Consider the following 20,120-nt stretch of genomic DNA (forward strand, 5'->3'; position numbering starts at 1 on the left):
CCGGCAGCCTCGAAGCATGTAAATTCTGTCATCCATCTGCATCGCTCACATCCCAGGCCGATGGAAGTTGATTTGGTCTCGAAGACAGGTTCTTTCAAAGTCGATGAGTTGACACCTGACTGTGGAAAACAGAGCATCCCACTTTTCGCGTTTTTGCCAACTGTCTAAACCCAATCCTAAATCCAGTTCATAGACAAAGGTTCTCCGTATGCTCTCATATGGGATGGATCCACATTGTATGCCCCTTTCAACACAGGATCCCTCCAAGTTCTCAAGCACGTGCGCTGTCACGTTGCCCGCCATATTTTCCTCCGCCATACGTACCGTGAGACCCCCAAAGTAACTCCATATCTTTAGGTCCAATCTCATTTTGGGCATCACTACCTTGAAGGAGCGTGGATACGATGGCATTCAAGGGTGTTCCGTCAGTATTACAAGAAGCGCCACATTTATCTATTCGCATTTGTGAGCCTTCCATGCATCGTAACCACTCGATCACCCAACAATAAAACCATTGCTAGGAGAGGCGAATGGGCATGTTTCAAGCCACTTTCCAGTTGTTGATATTTGCCTTAATAACCGGAATTTCACTTGTCGAGGTGGGAATCCATATACGCTAGTGCTATCGTCGGGCACGTTAGCAACGATCCATAGGCAAAATCGGCAGAAGAACTAGTTATAGCATCATACAAGCTTCTAAACATGCCCGCTCTATGATACTCGTGGTTAAGAGCCTCCTCTGCTGGTAGCCCAGTAGATACGAAGTTGAAACAATGGTCGGCACGACCGAGTGGAAGCAGCGCCGCCATATGGGTACAAAGCCGACTGAGGAGAACAGAAAAAGTTAATTAATACTGCCAACTTTAGGAATGATTTAGCACGAGAGCAAAGCAATGATTTGAATCAATCCAACGAAGGCGATGCCGCTATTTCGAGGCTTTCAGCCGAATAGGTTTCTTGTGATGCGTATTTCCGTAAGTTTATGGACCGGGTGGCCACCCGATAAAGAAGAACAGACGACACGAATATTTTTCACAAAGGTTTTAGACACCACCATATTGTAGTTAAAAGTAATATGGGCAAAAAGTCATTCTGCTGATCTATCAATTCCAGAGGAAGTGCCACGTGATCATTTGCAGAACTCTAAACCACCATGCGCTTGTGTAGATCACGAACGTAGCATCCCTGGAAGGTTGTTATTATGATTCAATGCGGTAAGGATGCTGTGGAGTTGGCACACTAAAGACAGACCCTTACCGCGAAGGCACTCTAAAGAATTGGGATACTAGTATATTCAGTAGTATTGACGTCAACCACCCAAAGCCTCCAGAGCTACGGCCTTTCTTTGAATGTCCTTGACTATAACCTCATGACGGTAGTGGCATTCCCTTAGAGTGAGGTGTCTATCTTCCAGGTTGCTCAGTCTAAAATTGTGCTCTTTAAGGCAAATAATTTAAAGTCGCCGGGTACACCCTTCTGGATTAGGCCCTCAGGGTTGTACTTCTGACTCACGTCTTGAAGCTTCTTTTTGTTCCCGATACCGTAGGAACAGTAGGATTCTGGAACTTAAAGGCATAATTAAAGTATTTGAAAGGGACGCTGGTGCCCTTTGCAGCGGCGTCCTGGTCAATGGCCGCAAGGATTCCTCTTGCCGTAGACAGCACTACCTTATGATCGCTATTGTCCTTCCAGTATAACAGTATCAATATTGGTACTAACGGCCCGTCAACAGGGCCTAAGCAAAGCACGTTGCCGCCTGCCTGAGCCGTTCGTTTTAGAAACGATAGAGCATATGGCTGTAGAGTGAATGAGAGGTCCATGCCTTCAAAGGATATTATTATTTTCCACATCCTCGCTAAAAATAGTAGAGGCGGCTTATAACGTGACTACATACCATTTCACAGTAGTATTCATATAGGCACATCTGTTAAGTTACCGGGTAATGGTCAATATTGTGTGACTTGGTAAGGAGTATGAACGTGCCTGACAACGCTCATCGCCCGTTTAGCTTTCTCCTCCACTGCATCCTTGAGACTGGTCATGCGCATCGAGTTGAGCTGATCGATCTGAGTCTGCATCGCAGTGGAAAGGTCGAGGACGGTGGGCTTCTCCCCTCCTTGTGTGTAGTATGCCTGATTCAGCCCCATCACCTGGCCAAATTATGCTGTAAAGAAGAGACCAATCATGGTGTGAGTTTCATCAGATGCATGAGGTTACTTTAACTCCTTGACCAATGCTTCAATCTGACCGGGGAAGCTCAATGGGAGATAGAAGACTGCCCCGCCCCAGAACGGGCCTTGCTTGAATGTTCTCAGCACAAATCAAGTCACAATACCCAGGTTGCTTCCACCGTCCCTGAGCGAAATCAATAGGTCCGAGTTCTCACAGTCGTTGGCAATCACAATTTGGCCGGAGGCCAGGCCGGCCTCGTAGTAGATACAAAGCCCTCGCGGGAGCTGAAGAAAGAGAGACCTCCTTGTGATGGACGTTAGCTACGAGATGCTCAGGGAAAAAGATGAAGTCTCGTACCTGCTAACGCGAGACCTCTATCACTATTGAGTGTAGAGCGATCTCTGGTAACACCCAGGCTAACTTCCTGCAATGCGCCGTGGACTGCGCCCTAGCGCTCTCCGGCAGGAATACGAATTGTACCACTAGTTCTGTCGAGCGTCGCCCAACTAGACGGCTCAGATCTACGGTGATGGCCTTTCAATCCTTGCGCAGCCTGGTATTAGGGGCTGGTAACCAGCACCGCGAGTAGCAAATTTGACCTCTCCATCATGGACTAGGGGGCTCATAAGCTTGATGAAGCTGGAAACCTCTTCTCTGGTCTCAGCAAAATATTGACCTCTGGTGAGATAACACTCTCGAGCTGGGAGTCATAAGAGGTGTCCCGCACATCATAAAGGCCGCCATCAGGCTCAACTATGCGATCAGCTTGGGAGGCCTTGCTCAACTGCTCAACAAGTCAATGCCTTGGGATGAAACCATATTCGCAACCACTGTGTCGATGCCGGTACATTTGGCGACTGGTGCGTAATATGAGGGCGAGTGCGCTGCTGTTGAAGCTTATAGAATGAAAAAGCGATGTAGGTACGAAATTCTGACGATCGAGGAAGAGGTTTGTTTGTCTGGCAGCTTCCAGTGGGATCAGTGCACGCACGTATGCGGCGCGGACCACTTGGGGAGTGGAAAGGAAACAGACCAGCTCCCTAGCTTGGTTCCATTGCTTGGGGAGAAACAATGTGTAATACAAAATCTTGTGACTTTGTCGTGAATATGATGGAGCCTCCTGCTATTTTTCTTGCTATTGTGTAAACCCATGCTGGAGGGATGTGACCGGTTGTTGCTATTTGTCCTGGACAGGCTAGCCAGATATACCTTTACAGTCAGCTAATTTTCGCTTTTGCAATTAAACTGTTTATAGCCGCCATTGTTCAGCCGTGATAAAAAGACCCTCTTATTATTAAAAGAGGGTCAAACCAGACGCGACGGGAACTGACACATGTAGTACCAATGCTGTGTTCGTAAAGGCCAAACAGATCAAATATAATACTTTAGTCTAGTAGCGTAACTGAAAGTGCTCCACGTCAAATGCAGGAAGGTCTCGGTTGCACGGTCCTGGCGCTAATCAGTGTGACCCTAATTTCTTGCTTGTATCTATTGAAGCAATCACGGAGAATCACATTAGTTAGTGTGTAGTCAAGCAAGTCACCCATTTAGTGTGCCATTCGCGCGGGTGATGCTGTTCTCATTTTGGGTAGCTGCTTAGCCGTGACTGTCCAAGACCCGCTTGCATACAAGACCGAGTCGTACTCACACAAGGCGGGTCGCTTACCTTGATGCAATGGGAGACGGGCATCCCGCATATTATCACTGATAACTTGAAAACTCGAAAAGCCTTGATTTTTCTCATTTATAACTTCAAATACTTTGACTTGTTCATAAGTCGGCTGAAAACCTTGAGGTCTTGAGGCCTAAGCATTTCCTTTCCAAGGATAAACAAGTGATGTTATATACCGAAACCTTTTATTACCTGCTCTTAGCAAGAAATAACTCTGAACCGTTGTTCAAGAATGATCACCGCAATTCATTTGGCCGGCAGCCAGGGCTCGGCGCCCATGTTTTCCGGGCGAACATGCCAGCACCGCGTCGCCTTGCAGATTGGAACGGCCAGCTCGGGAATCCAGCGCCATGTCTCCCCTTGAATTCAAAACCGGCGCACCCGTTGATGGAGTCGGCTCAAGCCCACTACCATCAGCATAGGTGTATGCGCTCGCGGTCTGCGACGATGGTATTGTGGCACACAAAAATCCCCAAGCGTACATCCATTTGCAGTCTAATCATGCGTGACGAAAGAAAGGTGCCTCAGATGTGCACTGTAGTTTGTACCCTCCCTGAGGCCACCGTGAAAGTTCGGTGAGGCATCCCGCTAGACGCCCAGGGATTAATCCTGGCCAACAAGACACACATATCGTTTAAAGATTGGATGGGGACTTTTGGACAGAAGGAAAATTTCCCATTTACACTGCGATTTTAACCCTCACGGAGCAGATGAAAAATGGCAACACCCGGGCGCGCTCATGGCTGTACGAGCATCCAGAGCACATGCAAGCGGGCCTCTGACATGACGTTTGTCTCTGCTTATATATTGGACGCATGCTCGAGTAAAAACCCGGTTCATTACAGACAACTTGAGACGCCGGGCATTTCGGCCGTCGTCGCCTGCGTTATACACTTTCCAAAAGTGGGTCACAATATACAGGTGGATATATAGTACTAAGGCTGTCGTGTTGTGCTGGTAGAAGGGAAATTGATTACCCAGCAGCACAGTGTAATCACATAAACCGAAAACGATGACCCAGGACTAACGGTACCTTCCGTCGCTTGTTCAACTTTACGCCAAGGAAGCTCAAGATATAAAAACTCTCGCGCTCAAATCTCATGAATGATTTCTCTTCCTCCTCTTGGGCAAATACCTGACCTCGGCGGCACAGTCCGTCTGATCCCCCTTGAAGCTATCCCTGGCGGGCACAAACTCGCCGCTCTGCAGACTGCCTTGGACAAAGTATACGTACCACGCCTCATGTAGGACGTTGTGATGTCTGCCGGTGCACTTGAGTACGACCTTGCCGCCGCTAAACTCCTCGAGCGTCTTCTGTATCTTCTTGAGGGAGAAGGTCTTCCTGTAGTCGGGCTCGATACCAGCTTGCGACAGCGCAAGGTACGTGTCGAGCATCTTGAAGAGCCCGAAGGCGCGGGTGAAGTAGTCGACGACCTCGAGGCCGGGCGTGTAGCCGTCGTAGCATTTGGGCGAGAGGGTGTTGATGCAGGTTCCGTGCTTGTTGTACTCGTGGGCCCAGAGGTGGGCGTTCCCGCCGCTGTAGATACACAGAGGATGATTAGTCTTGCTCAACATGGGGCCAGCAGGCGGTTTGGACGAGGACGGGTAGAGCCTACTACTTGGCGACCCAGTACCGGTTCATGTACTCGAGCAGATCATCCTGCGCGTAGTGCTTCAGGATGTCGGTGATGTTCTCGAAGCGCGGGGCCATGCCGCAGAATTGGTCGTAGGTGCCATCGCACAGGTCGGGCCTATATGCATATGTGTGTTAGTCCATCCGTCCTCCACTACACAACGTGCTTCTCCGGACGAGGCACTGCTCGTCTACTCACCATAGCCCGTGCAGAGTCCAGTCCTCTTCGGACCCGCCAACATGGACCTCCTGATCCCAGAACTGCGTCAACAGCAGCCGCCCCCCCGGATGCACGAAACAGCAGGAATCTCCCGCGGTGGTGTTCTGGCAGCTCGTCGGGCCATCGATGGGACATGTGGGGGCGCCGGTCAAGGGAATGTACGGCGTGACCGTGTCCGAGCTGTTGGGGAAGCCGGCAGACGGACGGTCATGGCCACCTATCGGCCGTGGAGCTGCGATGGGGCTCAGAGGGTTCGGGAGGCCGGAGAGCTGAAGTGGTATCTGGGAGAGGAGATTCGACGCGTAGGTCAAGATCCCGCGCAGAGATACCGCCGGAGCCATGGCTGATAGTGAGTAATAGTCGCAAAGGTTTGATGGGTTATCTCGTTGCTTGCTTGTATGACAAGACAAGAAGAAGGGGGTTGTTCATGATGCGCAGTGAGCTGTGGAGAGGGCGCAAGCTCAAGCTTACCTACAGGACGTAGCTAATGACGTTGGTTACAGGCAGCTGGTAGGCCTGGTAGGGCTGCATGTGATGGCTAATAAGTGGGTGCCGTTAGTGGGTGAAGATAGCGGTGGATTGGCCGCCGTCCAGTGGATTGCGGCGCTGCAATGGCACGTGTACAGGGGCTGTGTCGCCAGCAGTCTTGGCGGCTTCGGGGGCCCAAGTGAGGGCGGGCTGGTTGGCTGGAACAAAGCCCGTTCTCCGGAATGTTTTCTGGCACGAGTTTTGCTATCGCATGAGTATCGGCCATCGCAATGATGTGGTACAAGTCAAAAGAGCCGGCCAGGTATATGATATAACAATGAGCTGACCCCTGCAAGCTCAAGCTTGGCCTTGTCTCTGCGGCGTGCGCGTCGCTGCTGTGCTCAATCATCCGATACGACTGTCCGTGTCCACCGTTAATGAGATATTGCAAGGTAGGGTAGAGTATGCAGATTTCGATAGCCGCGTATTGTATTCAATCAATCTCTATAATCTGCTGTGGGTATCATACGCTGTAATCCTGTGCTTTGTTTTGCCCTCCCCCCATCTTCGCCCATTGCTTCTCATATGGCCTCCCAGTCCATGGCATCCGCGATGAACCCCCAATCGTCCTCCTCCCCATCCCAGTCCATAGCATTAGCTAGACCCGCCGCGGTACTGCTCTCGCGCAGCTGCTGGATGTACAACTCCGCAAGTGCATGTCCCTGATCAAAGCCGGCAAAGATGCCCTCCAGGATCCTTTCCAGATTGTACGCCTCCAGAGGAGCTGGAGCGTACCCCTTCTCGTCGGCCCCCACGGCACCGTCCGCGTTCTTCCAGCGGTTGCGCAGCTCCTTGGCCCTGGCCAGCTGCTTCCGCACCTCTCCCTGGCCCAAAGCCTCATGTAAGGGGTTGTCGGGCTTGTCGAGGGCCGCGAGCACGTTGGCGTGGAACCGGTGCGTGCTGCCCGGGGTGGCGACCACACCCGTGCGGATCCCCCGGTCCGTTGCCCGCGTCGGGTTGCTGCCGCTCGCGCTCGAGGAGGGGTTGTGCAGACTATCGCCGAGGCCGGTCACCTTGATGCCGAAGACGCCCATGAGGTGGACTAGGGCTCGCTCGATGTGCATGTAGTATCTAGAGAGAAAAGAGAAAAGAAAAGGCATGTTAGCACTTGTTACCAATTACGAGGGATTTCTGTGTCGCGGGAAGGGGGGTGCGGACTCAGATTCGGCTGAGAGGAGGTTGGAGACTTGCTCATAAAAATCGATCTTGAAGTGAATCTCATTTGCAGCGGCCTCCTCGGACCTGCGCCCGACGCGATCTGTGGCGATTCGGTATCCCTGGGCGAGGAAGGGCAGTTTCCATTTGAGACGGGCAACAAGCTTAAGGTACCTGTCGAGTTCTCTCTCCGGGATCCTCCTCTCTGGGGGACTATGACGGACAAGATCTGGATGGCTTGCAGCTGGGTTAGCTGGAACTCGGATCGCTGCTGAATCATGCGGTTTGGGGGTTGGCGGCGCGCTCGACGTTGACGACACCGCATGGCGACCCGGTGTCGACCACCGCGAATCTTGGAGACCCATCTCTTGACCGTCGTCCTGGGGCGAATGGAGCTCAGTGGGATTGAAGATGGGACTCCAGGAGGCATATCACATGTCAGGCGTAACCCCTTGCCTTGATACTAATAGCTGCTGTCGAGATAATGCGGCATTGCTGTTCGGTTCCGATTGAATGAAAGAAGGGAATCGTATTGTCCATGTTGACTTTCCAGGGACGGGTACAGTACAAATAGTGACGCGACGGTCAGTTAGTGGGGCTTCCTTGTTCAGCGGCAATAACAGCCCTGTAAATTATCATAATCATGTCACAAGAAGCCTCTTCCCTCGATCGCTTGAGATCCTGAGTCGCGATTTCCGGGGAGAAGGCCAATTCGTCTCACTCATCGAGAAGGAGAAGGTGCCTGTCCTGTTGGGCCTCCCAGATAATCTGCTGTCCTCTGGCTGGAAATACCTGTCCTTCGGTTCCTTGCCCCGACAAAGGCTTTGCTGGTCGAGACAATGCAGCAATCCACTGCATCAACGGCTGCCGGCCAGAATGAGAAATCTTGAGGAAAGGATCATGTCAAAAGCCGACACAAAGTTACAACTGAAAACGCAGCTACTGTAAGCCACCACATGTCTCTAGGCATGGCAATCACAATGCCAATGGTTAGTCTAGCATGCATTTTCCCTCTTGCGCCTAGCACACAACCAATGAGACCCACCCGTGCCCGCTACAACTTCCAGAATAGGCAGTTTTGCATAGCCGCTATCCGAAGCTACTTCTTGGATATGGAGAACCTACTAGATAATGATGTCACAAGAGGGCTATAGAGCGTTCAGGGGACTTAGAGAAGCGGGCCACGTCCAGGGTGGTTCATAGCTATGCGTGTCTCAATATCTGGCTGCTTTCTTCAGTCTGACCATAAACTCCGACCGAAACGTTTAGGCGGCAGCAGCTGATATGAGCAATCCACGCACGGAAACAAATCTACATACATCTAGGTAGAAAGTTTCACCGGCAAAGGAAGCTAGGTGACCAGCAAGCATACCAATCATCAAGGCGGTCAAATGGAATGGCAATACGTGCTTGAGAAGCTTGGTTGATTGGCCGTATAGCCCGAGGATCATTCATATGTCTTAAAAGAACTCACAAAGCGAGCCTCTGTCTATAGCGCTATTATGACGAACCCATTACCTGTACGCGGCACACACGTCCTGGTAGACGTTCTGCTGCAGATCCGCCGCGTTAGTCGGGACCCAGCCAAGATACGTGGCGTACGAGTATGTCCACCTGGGGTCATTGAGCTCCGTCTTCCAGGTCCAGAAGACCCAGCCGTCCATGCCGGGCACCTCGTAGAGCTGCTGCTGGGCGGTGAACCACCGCTTGTAGAAGTCCTTCTGGCCGCTCCAGTCATCTACGCCCGAGGTCAGGCTCCACTCGCCCGTGATCCTGTAGGTCTCGCCGCTGACGAGGCGCGAGTCCGTGCACGCGCTGTGCATGAGCTTGTACTGGTCGCTCCCGTAGCCGTCGAAGCCGATGTAGTTGTGGTCGTCAAAGGCGGTCAGCGCGTCGTTGGCCACGTACGAGTTGGCCCGCGGGTTTCCCGCTAGCCACTTATCCGACATGAACTGCACGTGCAGCTTCTTGCTGCTGTCCGTGATGCCCAGGTCCGTTTCCGCCTGCCGGATCGCCCCCAGCGCCCCCGGGTAGTAGCTCTGCACCAGGCCTGGGTCTTCGCCCGGGGCAGGCCAACGCGACCCGTCGTGCTGCGAGACGGGCTCGTTGACCACTTCGATCATGCCAACCGTCCTGTAGGCCGAGTTCTGGTGGATGCGCTTGGCCATCCAGTAGACCCAGTCCTGAGCCCGCTTGAATTGGTAGTCCTGGAAAAACCCGGCCACGGAGGGGTTCTGGCCCGTAAAGGGGTCCTGCTGCTGGGCTCCGGGGGCACCGTGGAGATCGATGATGACGTAGATGCCCAGGTCGGCAGCCTTTGCTACAACGGCGTCGAGATAGGGGAGCATACGGTCGCCGTCGGCAAAGGGCTCGCTGTCCTTATAGACAATGCTGGTGTAGGACCAGTAGCCGATGGGGATGCGGATCGTGTTCAGGCCGACGTCGTGGACAGCCTGGACCGTGTCGGCGTTGATCCATGTCTTCCAGTGGTTCTCGAAGGCCTGGTTTCCATTTTCACGATTGCTGCCCGAGTAGTACTGCTTCATACAATCGAACTCGGATTTGGCATAGTTTTCACCGGTTGCGTCACCGCAGCCCATGGCGTGCCACTCATTGCGCATCATCCAGGGTTCGCTGATCAGCCATCCTATAATCGATCAGGTCGGGGTTCAACAGGAGAAGGTGTCGGCTCTTGTAACTAACCTCCAAAGTTGACACCACGGATCTTGGTTATGCCACTAGGCAAAGAGGGCTTGAAGCGTTTACCGAGCTGCTCGAAGCGGGCCGTTTGGTTGAACGCTTCAAGATCGCGGTCCTGAGGTAGCCAGGCGTTGGCGGCGCCGGCGAGGAGGAGCGAGCTAAGGATGGAGGATCGCATCGTGTCGACAGGATTCAAAGGTTATCCAAGCGCGCGACTGCAGCAAATCTTCAAAGCAACCGTTCCAACACGGGGGTGCCAAGCGAGATATTATACTGGGCCAGTCGTGACTGGGCGTCAGCATACGGCACCAGCTTTCAACATCGGCCGCTAAAAAGGCAATTTTGCCCTGTCATACGTATAAGCAGTAAACATCTCAACTGACCTAAATCCTTAAAGCCCATGGTCAGCAAGACCAATTCTCACGTTCCATCTGAGGGCGGAGCGATGCTGAACGAAGGATTGTCATCCCCTGTAAAGACAATCTCGCTTAAGCATCAACTGTTGCCCGTGAATACGCCTAGGCCTTTGGATGCCGTAATTATGGAGACAGTCGCTGATGCCCAGAACTTTCCGTCCCATTGCATAAGCTGGCGAACAGCTGCATGACCTCCAGTCAGACATAACCGAGTTCCAGCTGTGCGAAACCAGGCAAGTATTCTTCATGATCAAGCATATAACTCAAAGGATTGAGGACTTTTTGAAGTCCGCCTCGACACGAGCGGTCGACGATCAGTCAGTCACCTGCTTGAATCGGCAACTCCACGATCACAGCGCGAAGGATTCGCGCTAGAAGTCACAGCGCGGGTGCAAAATATCTGCAACGGGTTAAAGACAAGTGCTTTAGCGTAAGATTAAGAAACCCCCTTGTCTAAATGACCGCTAAGGGATTTAAGCTTGTATCACGAGCATGTTAAGACCCTATATTTAGATGATCCACTTTCTGCGGGTACTTAGTAATCCCGGCTGTCATTTGGCCCTATCAAAAACAGCATGACTACGGAGTATGCCCCTACATAGTAGAGTGTATTGTTGGAACGGGCCTAAAAATGGGACCCCGGCTTGCTCCGAAAAGCAATCTATTCCTCAGCTTTGCAATCTCCTACGGTCAGGGCTTCAAAACGACGCCGATGTGGTGCGATACAGTCAGCCCAACATCAGCTGGATCTGTTAACCCGCTCGTCTCTCGGGGCCGGCAAGTCAACACGAATCAGCGAGCCGAAGCTCGCTAATATGCAAGAAAGCGGAATTCCCGCCTATGTGGAAAGTTGGGGGCAGAATCATCGAATGACCGAATTTAGCGTCGAATGACCGGGTTAGCAGTGAGGTTGCATTCTGTAAAAAGTCCAAACTTATCCGGGTCTCCCGGACTAAGAATCTGTGGCGAGTTATGAAAACTTTCCGTAAGGGGTAGCTAAACATGGGTGGTTCATCCGCAAGAGACGATAAGATGACAAATGATACTGACGTATCACTCACAGAAGTTCACGGCAAATTCAACATGAGATGCGATATTGCTGAACGGTGGATATATTCTCATTTTGCAGACCAGCTGACGATGAGTACTCAAGTCCCCGACAATATTGCCTAGTCTGTCAAGTGGTACCCCCCGTCCTTCCGCCGGTTAAATTGTTACCTACGCAATGGTATTTATTTCACTGCAGCTCTAGTCCTTTTGTGATTCAGCCTTGACATGAACGTGAAATTTGGGTAACCATAAACAGGAATAGCGTTTGACCGTCTTCTCGCCGACTTTTTCTGACTATGACCTGTGATTTTGTATAGCAACTGTTTTTGTCTACACTTGATTACAAAAGCCGGGTTGAAATACGTACTACAGATATGCGTGAGTCTATGTTTTAAGGCGAGTAATTCCCTACCACTTAAATCTATAACAGTAAGTTCTACCACGATAAAGCCTCTTCACAATCGGGGCTAGCCCAAAAATGCTTGGCTGTATCGTAGATGCCGATAAGGCTTCAACCTAGTACGTTATTGTAGTTGACATTCACGGTTTGAATCCGGAATTAAGTAACAAACATCTCACAACTTTTGGCGACCGCTCAACGACCTTTTTCTCGCATCGTGAGTTTGATTATCCTCACTAGATCGCCATGAAATCTATAGGCCTCTAGGATTTGCATTAGGGGCCGCTTTCTAGTGTAATATATTTTCTACCGCTACCCGACCGTTTGAACCTGGGTATCATCAATCATCACCTTCAAAATTCTTTAGCAGCTACGAGATTCCGCGCCGTGAAAATTTCGTGTAATCAAGGAGGAAAGAGGTCACTGGATTCTCATATTAGACTGGTAATCTACTCAGCCCAGCCCGGCATGTGGTTTTTCAAAGTGGCCTCAGCGAGATCTTCTTTCGACTTCAACTTTAATGAACACGAAACCAGTGTCAGCCTAGCATCGTTGAGATATTCAAAATTAACATCTTTGACGTCACAGAAACAGAGAAAAAGGTAGTGTTGCATAAGGTGGCCAAGCACCCGTGGCGCATCCTTCTGAACCACCTATGGTCTGCCCTACTCCAGAATCGTACCATTAAGAACTTGGCGGTGAAAGACTAGATAACCATGAAAACTTCGCACTTTTTCTTCAAACGTTGGTTTATGTTTTTGACTGGCCTTGAGCTGCTCGAAATTGCTACGTGGACTGGTAAAAACGCTGCTGGCTGGTATGCGAATACGCGTACTGGCTTTCTACACTTTGAGAAGTACATTGGCCAGTATTTCCTTAAGCATGTCGTTCACATGAAATCCTCGAAGCTTAAAGCCGGCCTGAAAACACCATTTGGGAGCTGGGTAATCCCAAGCACCCGTACACCTCCTCTACAACCACACCAAATGCGGGACTTACAGCATCTGGAGTTCCGGGAAATGTTCATCAGCCCCGATCTTGCGGATTTAATCACCGGTCGGAGTCCTCAGTGGAAAGCCTCACGCTTTACAACTGTTATGTGGACACCAATTGAAAAGCGTCGCTGAGTCAACGCAATTACAGATTGGTGAACTGCCTATCGAGCCTAGACAGAGAAATACCACCTCTGCCAACTTGGGTATACAGTACTCGGACCAAGTACCGATGTTCGGCGAAGAGGGTTTCGGATACGGCGAGCTTGATGGGGACGACTCTCTGCGGACCATGATAGTGTGGCGACTACGTGAAGACCTAACAACTAAACCATTATATTATGGCATTTACATCGCCGGGCGTGGATAATTTTATAACGAATGGGATAGAACCCTTGATATCTGAGTCAAGGGCGAAGATCTCAAACCATATAATTCTTTGTTGGCCCGAATGCGCCGCAAAGTTGGGGCCGTAATGCACAATGTGCTGCTCAAGCACACGTAACAACAATACTTTGTGCCCCGGATTGAGAAAAGAATCCATGGAACAAATTTTGTACCGTGATTCGCCGCTTTGAGGGAGCAAAAAGGTCAAAATACGGTCAGGTGTAGGTGGAATTGTGATCAAGCCACTAGGCACTGACAAAGTTAATAATGACACGACTTTGCAGCCATGTTGATTTATCACTTATGTCCAGTAATTCCAGCCTCGACATTGCCGGTCCCAGCAATAGGACCACACTGGAGAACGCCCTGTCTGCATTTGTTGTAGTTGGATCATGTATGCCCCATCTCTATAAAATTTACTCTAAAGGACCTCTGTGACAGTAGTCAGGTCAATATACTGGCGAAAAATGACTAAACCGGTATACGGTCTGCTCACACCTTAGCTATCGTTGTGACCCTGGTTGTTGACGGTGCGGCCAGCACTTGGACTTCTGCTTACACAAGGGTACAGGCTAACGGGCAGGCGAGGGCATTAAAGTTCTCTTAAGTAACTCTAAGATTTTACCATCTATGAACAACGGCCGTTTGTCAGCTTTGTCTTCCTCCTTCTGTTGCTACTGGGTTTACCAGCTGACAAGAATCAACCAATGCCAAGAAATATTATGATGACAGACTCTAGGTAATTTGACCTGACCTGAACTTATAAACACAGCAAACCACTCTTGACGGATAGAGTCCAGCTTAGATAGCGATACGGATGATTTTGGAAAATCCCATGAACAATCATCCTGCTTAAGCGGGTAGCTGCAGGATTCGGAGTTAATTGATTCGCTCCACTTTATGTCCATACCCCAAAGGCACTACGTTATACCACCTACCGGATATATATGCAACAAATTAAACTCCGCTTTCTTGGACGCCAAAAGTAAAGCTGGCAAATCAGAGACATGACCTGCATGGCCTGATGTCGGACTTAAGCATCGCTGAATCATCAGCCTTCTCCACTTGATATTGACCAGTATTTGTTATATAACCAGATCACTCCTTTTACAATAATCTATGAATAGGCCTAATGTAACGAAACCGAACAACAAGAGAAGCAACCTGACCATCACTATTTCATCATGGCACCTCGTAACGTGCCGCTTCACAGACTCGGCAAGAATGGACCTTTGGTCCCAGCGCTAGGCCTCGGTCTCATGGGAATGGGCATAATGTACGGAATACCACCAAGTGACGAAGAACGATTCGCTGTGCTTGATCGAGCAGTCGAGATCGGAGCTACAAACTGGGACACTTCAGAGTAAGTATTTGAGTGTCGAGCTCCACCTATCATGCGCCGTACGCTAATTTCACATTGTCTCTCAAGTTTTTACGGGGATTGTGAATCGCTTGTGGGCAAATGGTTCAAGCGCACAGGCAAGCGGGACGAAATATTCTTGGCGACTAAGTTCGGTGTTGTCAAAGGTTCATCCGACTTTGCGATTAACAGTTCTGGCCCTTACGTCAGAGAGGCTCTTGAAGCGAGTCTCCAAGCTTTGGGTACCGACTACGTAGATTTGTACTACATGCACCGCGCCAACTCTAACACTCCTATCGAGGAGACTGCACGTGCCCTGGCCGAGTTGAAGGCGTAAGTTGATCAGCATGTCGTTTTTAGAAGAATGTCACATTCTAACGGTTGCTCCGCTCAAGTGAAGGAAAGATCAAACATATTGGCCTATCAGAAGTCAGCTCTACCACGCTTCGTCGTGCAAGCAAAATCGTGCATATCGACGCAGTCCAGATCGAGTATTCTCTCTTTGACCTCGATATTGAGAACTCTGAAGGTACTGATCTCCTAGCTGCCTGCCGGGAGCTCGGTACGGCCACCGTGGCCTACTCGCCACTGGGTCGTGGGTTGCTTACGGGAACTTTAAACAGTACAGAAAATATCAACAAGGAGGGTGATTGGCGTTCCATGTTTCCGCGATTCATCGGCGAGAACTACGAAGCTAATATTAAGCTGGTCAACCGTTTCAAGTCTTTCGCCGATAACAAAGGCTGCACTCCGGGCCAGCTTGCTATTGCCTGGCTGCTAAAGCAAGGAGATGACATCATTCCCATTCCTGGCACAAAGCGCACCAAGTACCTTGAGGAGAACTGGGGCGCCCTCAAAGTCCAGTTGACCGACGAAGAAGTAGCGGAAATCCGACACTTCGCCGAAACCAACAAGGTGGTAGGCGAGCGAGTTTTCGAAGCAGCTAAGGCGCAGTGCTATGCCGACACTGTAGAGGATGAATAAGAGATTATCAATTGGCGCCTAGGACTGGAGGCTTGGACATGCGTCAGGTTCCTGAATGCGGTTCATTGGACGAAGCGGACACTCCTTCGAGGAACAGCTTCTGATATGCGATCAATGAATCTCTTGAGCGCCGCCATTTGTCAGCATCAGATATAGAAGGGATTGAACCCATATTGAGTGGTTGGCACGGCATAAAATTCTAAATAACTTAGTAGGTAATTTACTGCAGATCCTAGAGGCTTTCAGTTTTCTTTTTGGCGGCTGATTCCTCAAATCCTATTACTGGCATGCAAAAACTGCAGACAGCAGTGTTGACAGGTTAGATATTGTTATCTCTGACGTACAAGCTCTAGCCTGGGCGTCAACGCTTTGTCGTATATCGGATGCCAATAATTCTCGTTGCACTAACGCCGGCAAGTGATAGGTTGGTTAGTATTGGATGTGAATCTGGAATTGTATTGCATTATGAGATAGATGCCTTGATATTATTTGCAACACTGATACGCTGCTCCGGAATCTGTAACAATTGATACAAATTCGTTGATGCGAGAGAGATCTCCATACTCGCTCGGGAACTGTGCGACAACAAGCCGTCTATATTCAACTCTGCAAGCCTTCTGCTGGCTGACGATCCTTCTTGCAAGCAGTGTCTCGGAGAACGAAATTGCTCTAAGCAGACGGCATTTTGTTATTCTGTCATTGCAAGTTGGACATCTTTGGTCAAGGAACCATTTTCTGATAAGCCACTGTAATCCATAATCTGCAACTGGATTTAACAACTTCCCAATGAGATCGAAAGTTCCTTTGGAAAATGCAGTGTCACAAGCTACACCACCACAAATAATAATCGTGACCGAGGTAGAAAAGGTGCTACCAAAGTAGTAATAACAGCACGATAATCGGCAAACAAGTGTTTCAGCATGGCGGAATCAACAAGAAGTTCTTGTGGTAAGCTTGTATGAGCCGGATGATCCAGAGGTACAATGGGAACTACTTGCCCTTCTCTATCCTTAGTTGCTGACTTTAACTCTTGCTGCGCCCAGAACTGACAGTAACTAGTAGCTGGATAGACTAGGAAAATTTGATCGTCGTTCAGATATGCGGAGGCAAGGCAGGGACGTAAACCCGAGCACGACGCGGCATTTAGACCCTTGAAATCTTATAATGCAATTTTCAATAATTCTCAATTCCAACGCTGAAATTGCGTTTATTGCCTTGGCCTTCAGTGATCGCCACACCATGTAAGTCAATGTGTGAAAAGGATGAGCTGATGTTTAATAGGCGATCTTATTGCTACTGCTGGGTGACGCTAAACTGTGGACATCACTCAGTGACAAAGAATCACACGCTAAGCTGGCTGCCGCGTATAGCGGATGATCATGGGATCCGTAGTCAAATACTTGAGCCTGGGCGCAGGATTTAGTATGCTTAGCGGATTACTAATTTCCAAATAGTGCCCTCTAGTGCATCGGGATGCTTCCCAGTGGTCGACGAGGGGTCGGATTGGCTTCATCAGGTTCCCTTCACAACATTTTCCAGCGTGTGAACTCCATATGTGGTCAACGTTGGTGCAAGATCACTTCTAGTTAATCCAGGGCTTGTTCCCACTTTTCCTTTTGTAGCCAGATTCGATAACTTGGCTTAAAGCTTGCTCTATACGAGCCAGTGATGTCCCAATACTACAGTCAGAGGTACACGTTTTGAACACGCTGATACCTACAAAAGATCCTGGCCCTCGCTACGTAAGTAGTTTTAGGTTGTCTCATTGCCATGGCGTGACTTTAAGGTAGGCGCCTCAAGATGACGACGAACAATTGCCTCTATCTATCGGCACTTGTAAAAACGTACCTATTTGACAAGCGCATAAAATGCTCGGGTTATTTACGCGATGTCTTTCAATCTGCTTTTGGCTTTCGTCAACGAGTAAAGCGATTAGGATGAATCGGGGCTTTCATCTGATAAACATTGAGAAACTGGCCTGAATTTATTCGTTAGCAATGATGCGCGGAAGTGATTGCGTCCCCGGCTCCAGAATTACTGTATTATAGTGGTTGAAGACCCTAACTAAGTTAAGGGACTAGGTTAGACATCATCCCGGAGCCATGCTGTGGTGCGACTTCTCTGTATCTCCACAAGAGGATCATGGCACTCGTCGAAAGGCATCACAGTTTGAATATGTCGTATAATTAGAATAACTATCTACTGTTAGTCTAAAGCGATGTCTCGCTCTAACGATGATTCCAATGGACACTCCTTAATTCAGACATCTATTGTACCCCCACATCTATCGCTCCCCGTCAAATACCTACTACATAGTACCTTCTTATTAAAGTTTCATTCTGCATGGATTGTCTGCAGGTCAACTACCGGCGCGCGCCACATCGTATGGGTCGAACCCAATTCGCATTTAGTACTTTTGTGTGACAGGAAATTTTGTGAAGGCAGATGGACCAGGCATGGTTCACGCGGCAATGCACGATGAGATGTTTTAAACCAGTAAGCCTTTCATCAGGTCATGCGATACTGACCACCAACGATAACAATGATGTTCAGCCGCATTTCTAGCCCTATCATCTCGACCCCTGCATTGCTCTAGGATAGAGTTCAACCCGGATCTACGGAGCTCTGGACCCAAAGCTGGGTACTAATCCTTTCGGAATTGGCAGCCCTCTTTGCTTGGGAGACTGCTTGTCAACTTTACATACAAAGCAGCCCATGATACTGCGTCTGGATACCTCTGTCACCCAAAGTCTTTCAAATTCTTCTCACCGTTCTGCAAAGTGGTAATCTATAACGATGACGACAGAGAACCGTAGCCCTCAGGTGTCAGTGGTAACGTGGGCCATGTGGGCTATCACAGTTCCTGCCATGTTTCTCCGTCTTTGGACCCGACTCAAAATATCCAGGTCCTTCGGAATCGATGACTGGTTTATGGTTGCTGCTATGGTATGTTCATATTCGTCCGAAGTTCAGTGAAGCAAATGGTTGATACTCCGCAAGGTCTCATTCACCGTCAATACTGTTGTCGTGTCCGGCGCGGCGTCCCATGGTGTTGGGCGACACTCTGCGGACCTCACACCCGCAGAGGCGTCACTCGCTCTACATGTAACTTTCATCCACTCCTATATCGTTGGATCCGGACACTGACCGGATGGGTTAGTTTTGGTATTACTGCTACCTGACTTATTGCACCACCATGATCTTGTCCAAGACAAGCGTCGCCTACTTTCTTCTTCGACTAAGCCCGTTTCCGGTGCATCGCGCCATTATTTACGTATCGCTTGGTTGTACTGTCGTTTGCGGCATAGCATTCTTCTTCATGGCTATGTTTCAGTGTTGGCCTATTCACTATTTTTGGAATCGCATCCCTGGTACAGGTTCATGCGTTTTGATCGATGTTATCATCAACTTCACATATGCTTACAGCGCATTTTCTATTATCACCGACTTCGCATTCACTATTCTACCGATTTGGCTGATCTGGCAATTGAGAATGGATCTTAAGACGAAACTTGCATTGATTCCTATTTTAGGAATGGCTGCTGTGTGAGTTGGCACCGCTTTACTACTCAGCGTAACGAGCTCATATATCTGCAGCGCAAGCTGTGCGGTCGCCGTTCGCTTGGCATATGTCGAGGATTTCCGTGGCAACGAGTTCTTGTGTAAGCCGTACCCAACTCACAGCGAAAACACTCTCTACTCACAGAACGTTCTAGGGTCAATATCGGACATAGCTTTCTGGTCCCAGACCGAGGAAGGACTGGCTATTACGGCAGGTTGTCTCGCCACACTCCGACCACTCTTCCGTAAGATATTAGAGAAGCTTGGCCTTACGAAAGCAGGCTCGTCGAACGACATTCCAGAAGACGCTGTCCATCTGCCTTTCAGAACCTTTGGACGGTCCACTCGTTCAACTCTCAAACACAGGGGACTGCCAAATAATATATTCAATCTCTCTGTCTTTACGTGCACGGATGAGGAGAAGACTTATAGTAAGGAGGAACTGAAAGAGTCGGCGGCTTGCCAGAAATCTAGATACATTTGCGAGATATGTACGATGGAGTTGGGCGAAATAGATTCGCAGGGGTGCTCATCGAACCACAAACTGTCTGTCAGAAGCAACTCAGTCCCATCATCAACAACAAATATTGAGATTATTCAGAAACAGGAGGCTCATATAGCCGTGACTGGTCACGACGTGCTATGAATATACACAATATAGCATGAGCGATAGGCAATCTTGAATTTTCATTATTGTTCCGAACGAGAGTTCCATCATTCTGTATCGTAGCGATTTTGGTTGCATATGCAAGGTTTCATGATAGACTGTGACTTTTGGCTCTTGCAAATGTGAAGCGAAGTTACAAAAACGTCTTACTGTATGTTCAACGATGCTAGTAATTTAAAAGCGCCCCAATACTGACCCCATCAAGCAAACCCCGCGAAGAGAT

The 20,120-nt window shown here is 49.5% G+C and overlaps 6 protein-coding genes across 6 annotated transcripts; 3 read left to right on the top strand and 3 right to left on the bottom strand.

Moving 5' to 3' along the window:
• Positions 1-4,617: 4,617 nt before the first annotated feature.
• BKA67DRAFT_573659 (ribonuclease T2 family protein) lies at positions 4,618-6,200 on the bottom strand. Its single transcript, XM_046103369.1, has 3 exons — positions 5,677-6,200; positions 5,461-5,595; positions 4,618-5,381 (listed from the first exon to the last, which is right to left on the bottom strand). The coding sequence occupies exons 1-3, from the start codon at positions 6,036-6,038 to the stop codon at positions 4,943-4,945; spliced, it is 936 nt and encodes a 311-aa protein (XP_045956632.1). The 5' UTR covers positions 6,039-6,200; the 3' UTR covers positions 4,618-4,942.
• A 460-nt stretch (positions 6,201-6,660) lies between these two features.
• BKA67DRAFT_353360 (uncharacterized protein) lies at positions 6,661-8,040 on the bottom strand. Its single transcript, XM_046096379.1, has 2 exons — positions 7,417-8,040; positions 6,661-7,296 (listed from the first exon to the last, which is right to left on the bottom strand). Exons 1-2 carry the CDS (start codon positions 7,743-7,745, stop codon positions 6,747-6,749), a joined length of 879 nt encoding a protein of 292 aa, XP_045956633.1. The 5' UTR covers positions 7,746-8,040; the 3' UTR covers positions 6,661-6,746.
• An 854-nt stretch (positions 8,041-8,894) lies between these two features.
• Positions 8,895-10,258, bottom strand: BKA67DRAFT_520970 (glycoside hydrolase superfamily; the record flags this gene model as incomplete). Its single annotated transcript, XM_046098228.1, has 2 exons — positions 8,895-10,027; positions 10,084-10,258. 2 exons carry the CDS (start codon positions 10,256-10,258, stop codon positions 8,895-8,897), a joined length of 1,308 nt encoding a protein of 435 aa, XP_045956634.1.
• Positions 10,259-12,662: 2,404 nt separating this feature from the next.
• Positions 12,663-13,073, top strand: BKA67DRAFT_538175 (uncharacterized protein; the record flags this gene model as incomplete). The annotated part of the gene is made up of 1 exon (XM_046100440.1): positions 12,663-13,073. One exon carries the CDS (start codon positions 12,663-12,665, stop codon positions 13,071-13,073), a length of 411 nt encoding a protein of 136 aa, XP_045956635.1.
• Positions 13,074-14,509: 1,436 nt separating this feature from the next.
• On the top strand, positions 14,510-15,615 carry BKA67DRAFT_487654 (NADP-dependent oxidoreductase domain-containing protein; the record flags this gene model as incomplete). The annotated part of the gene is made up of 3 exons (XM_046096936.1): positions 14,510-14,688; positions 14,755-15,018; positions 15,081-15,615. Coding segments are annotated over 3 exons (978 nt in total), but the record flags the coding sequence as incomplete, so codon positions are not given.
• Positions 15,616-18,095: 2,480 nt separating this feature from the next.
• Positions 18,096-19,905, top strand: BKA67DRAFT_573671 (uncharacterized protein). The gene is made up of 5 exons (XM_046103370.1): positions 18,096-18,615; positions 18,670-18,774; positions 18,830-19,215; positions 19,267-19,331; positions 19,386-19,905. The coding sequence occupies exons 1-5, from the start codon at positions 18,466-18,468 to the stop codon at positions 19,874-19,876; spliced, it is 1,197 nt and encodes a 398-aa protein (XP_045956637.1). The 5' UTR covers positions 18,096-18,465; the 3' UTR covers positions 19,877-19,905.
• The last annotated feature ends 215 nt before the right edge of the window (positions 19,906-20,120 follow it).

Source organism: Truncatella angustata, assembly GCF_020726525.1.
Source record: "Truncatella angustata strain MPI-SDFR-AT-0073 chromosome Unknown BKA67scaffold_6, whole genome shotgun sequence".
Classification (NCBI taxonomy): Eukaryota; Fungi; Ascomycota; class Sordariomycetes; order Amphisphaeriales; family Sporocadaceae; genus Truncatella; species Truncatella angustata.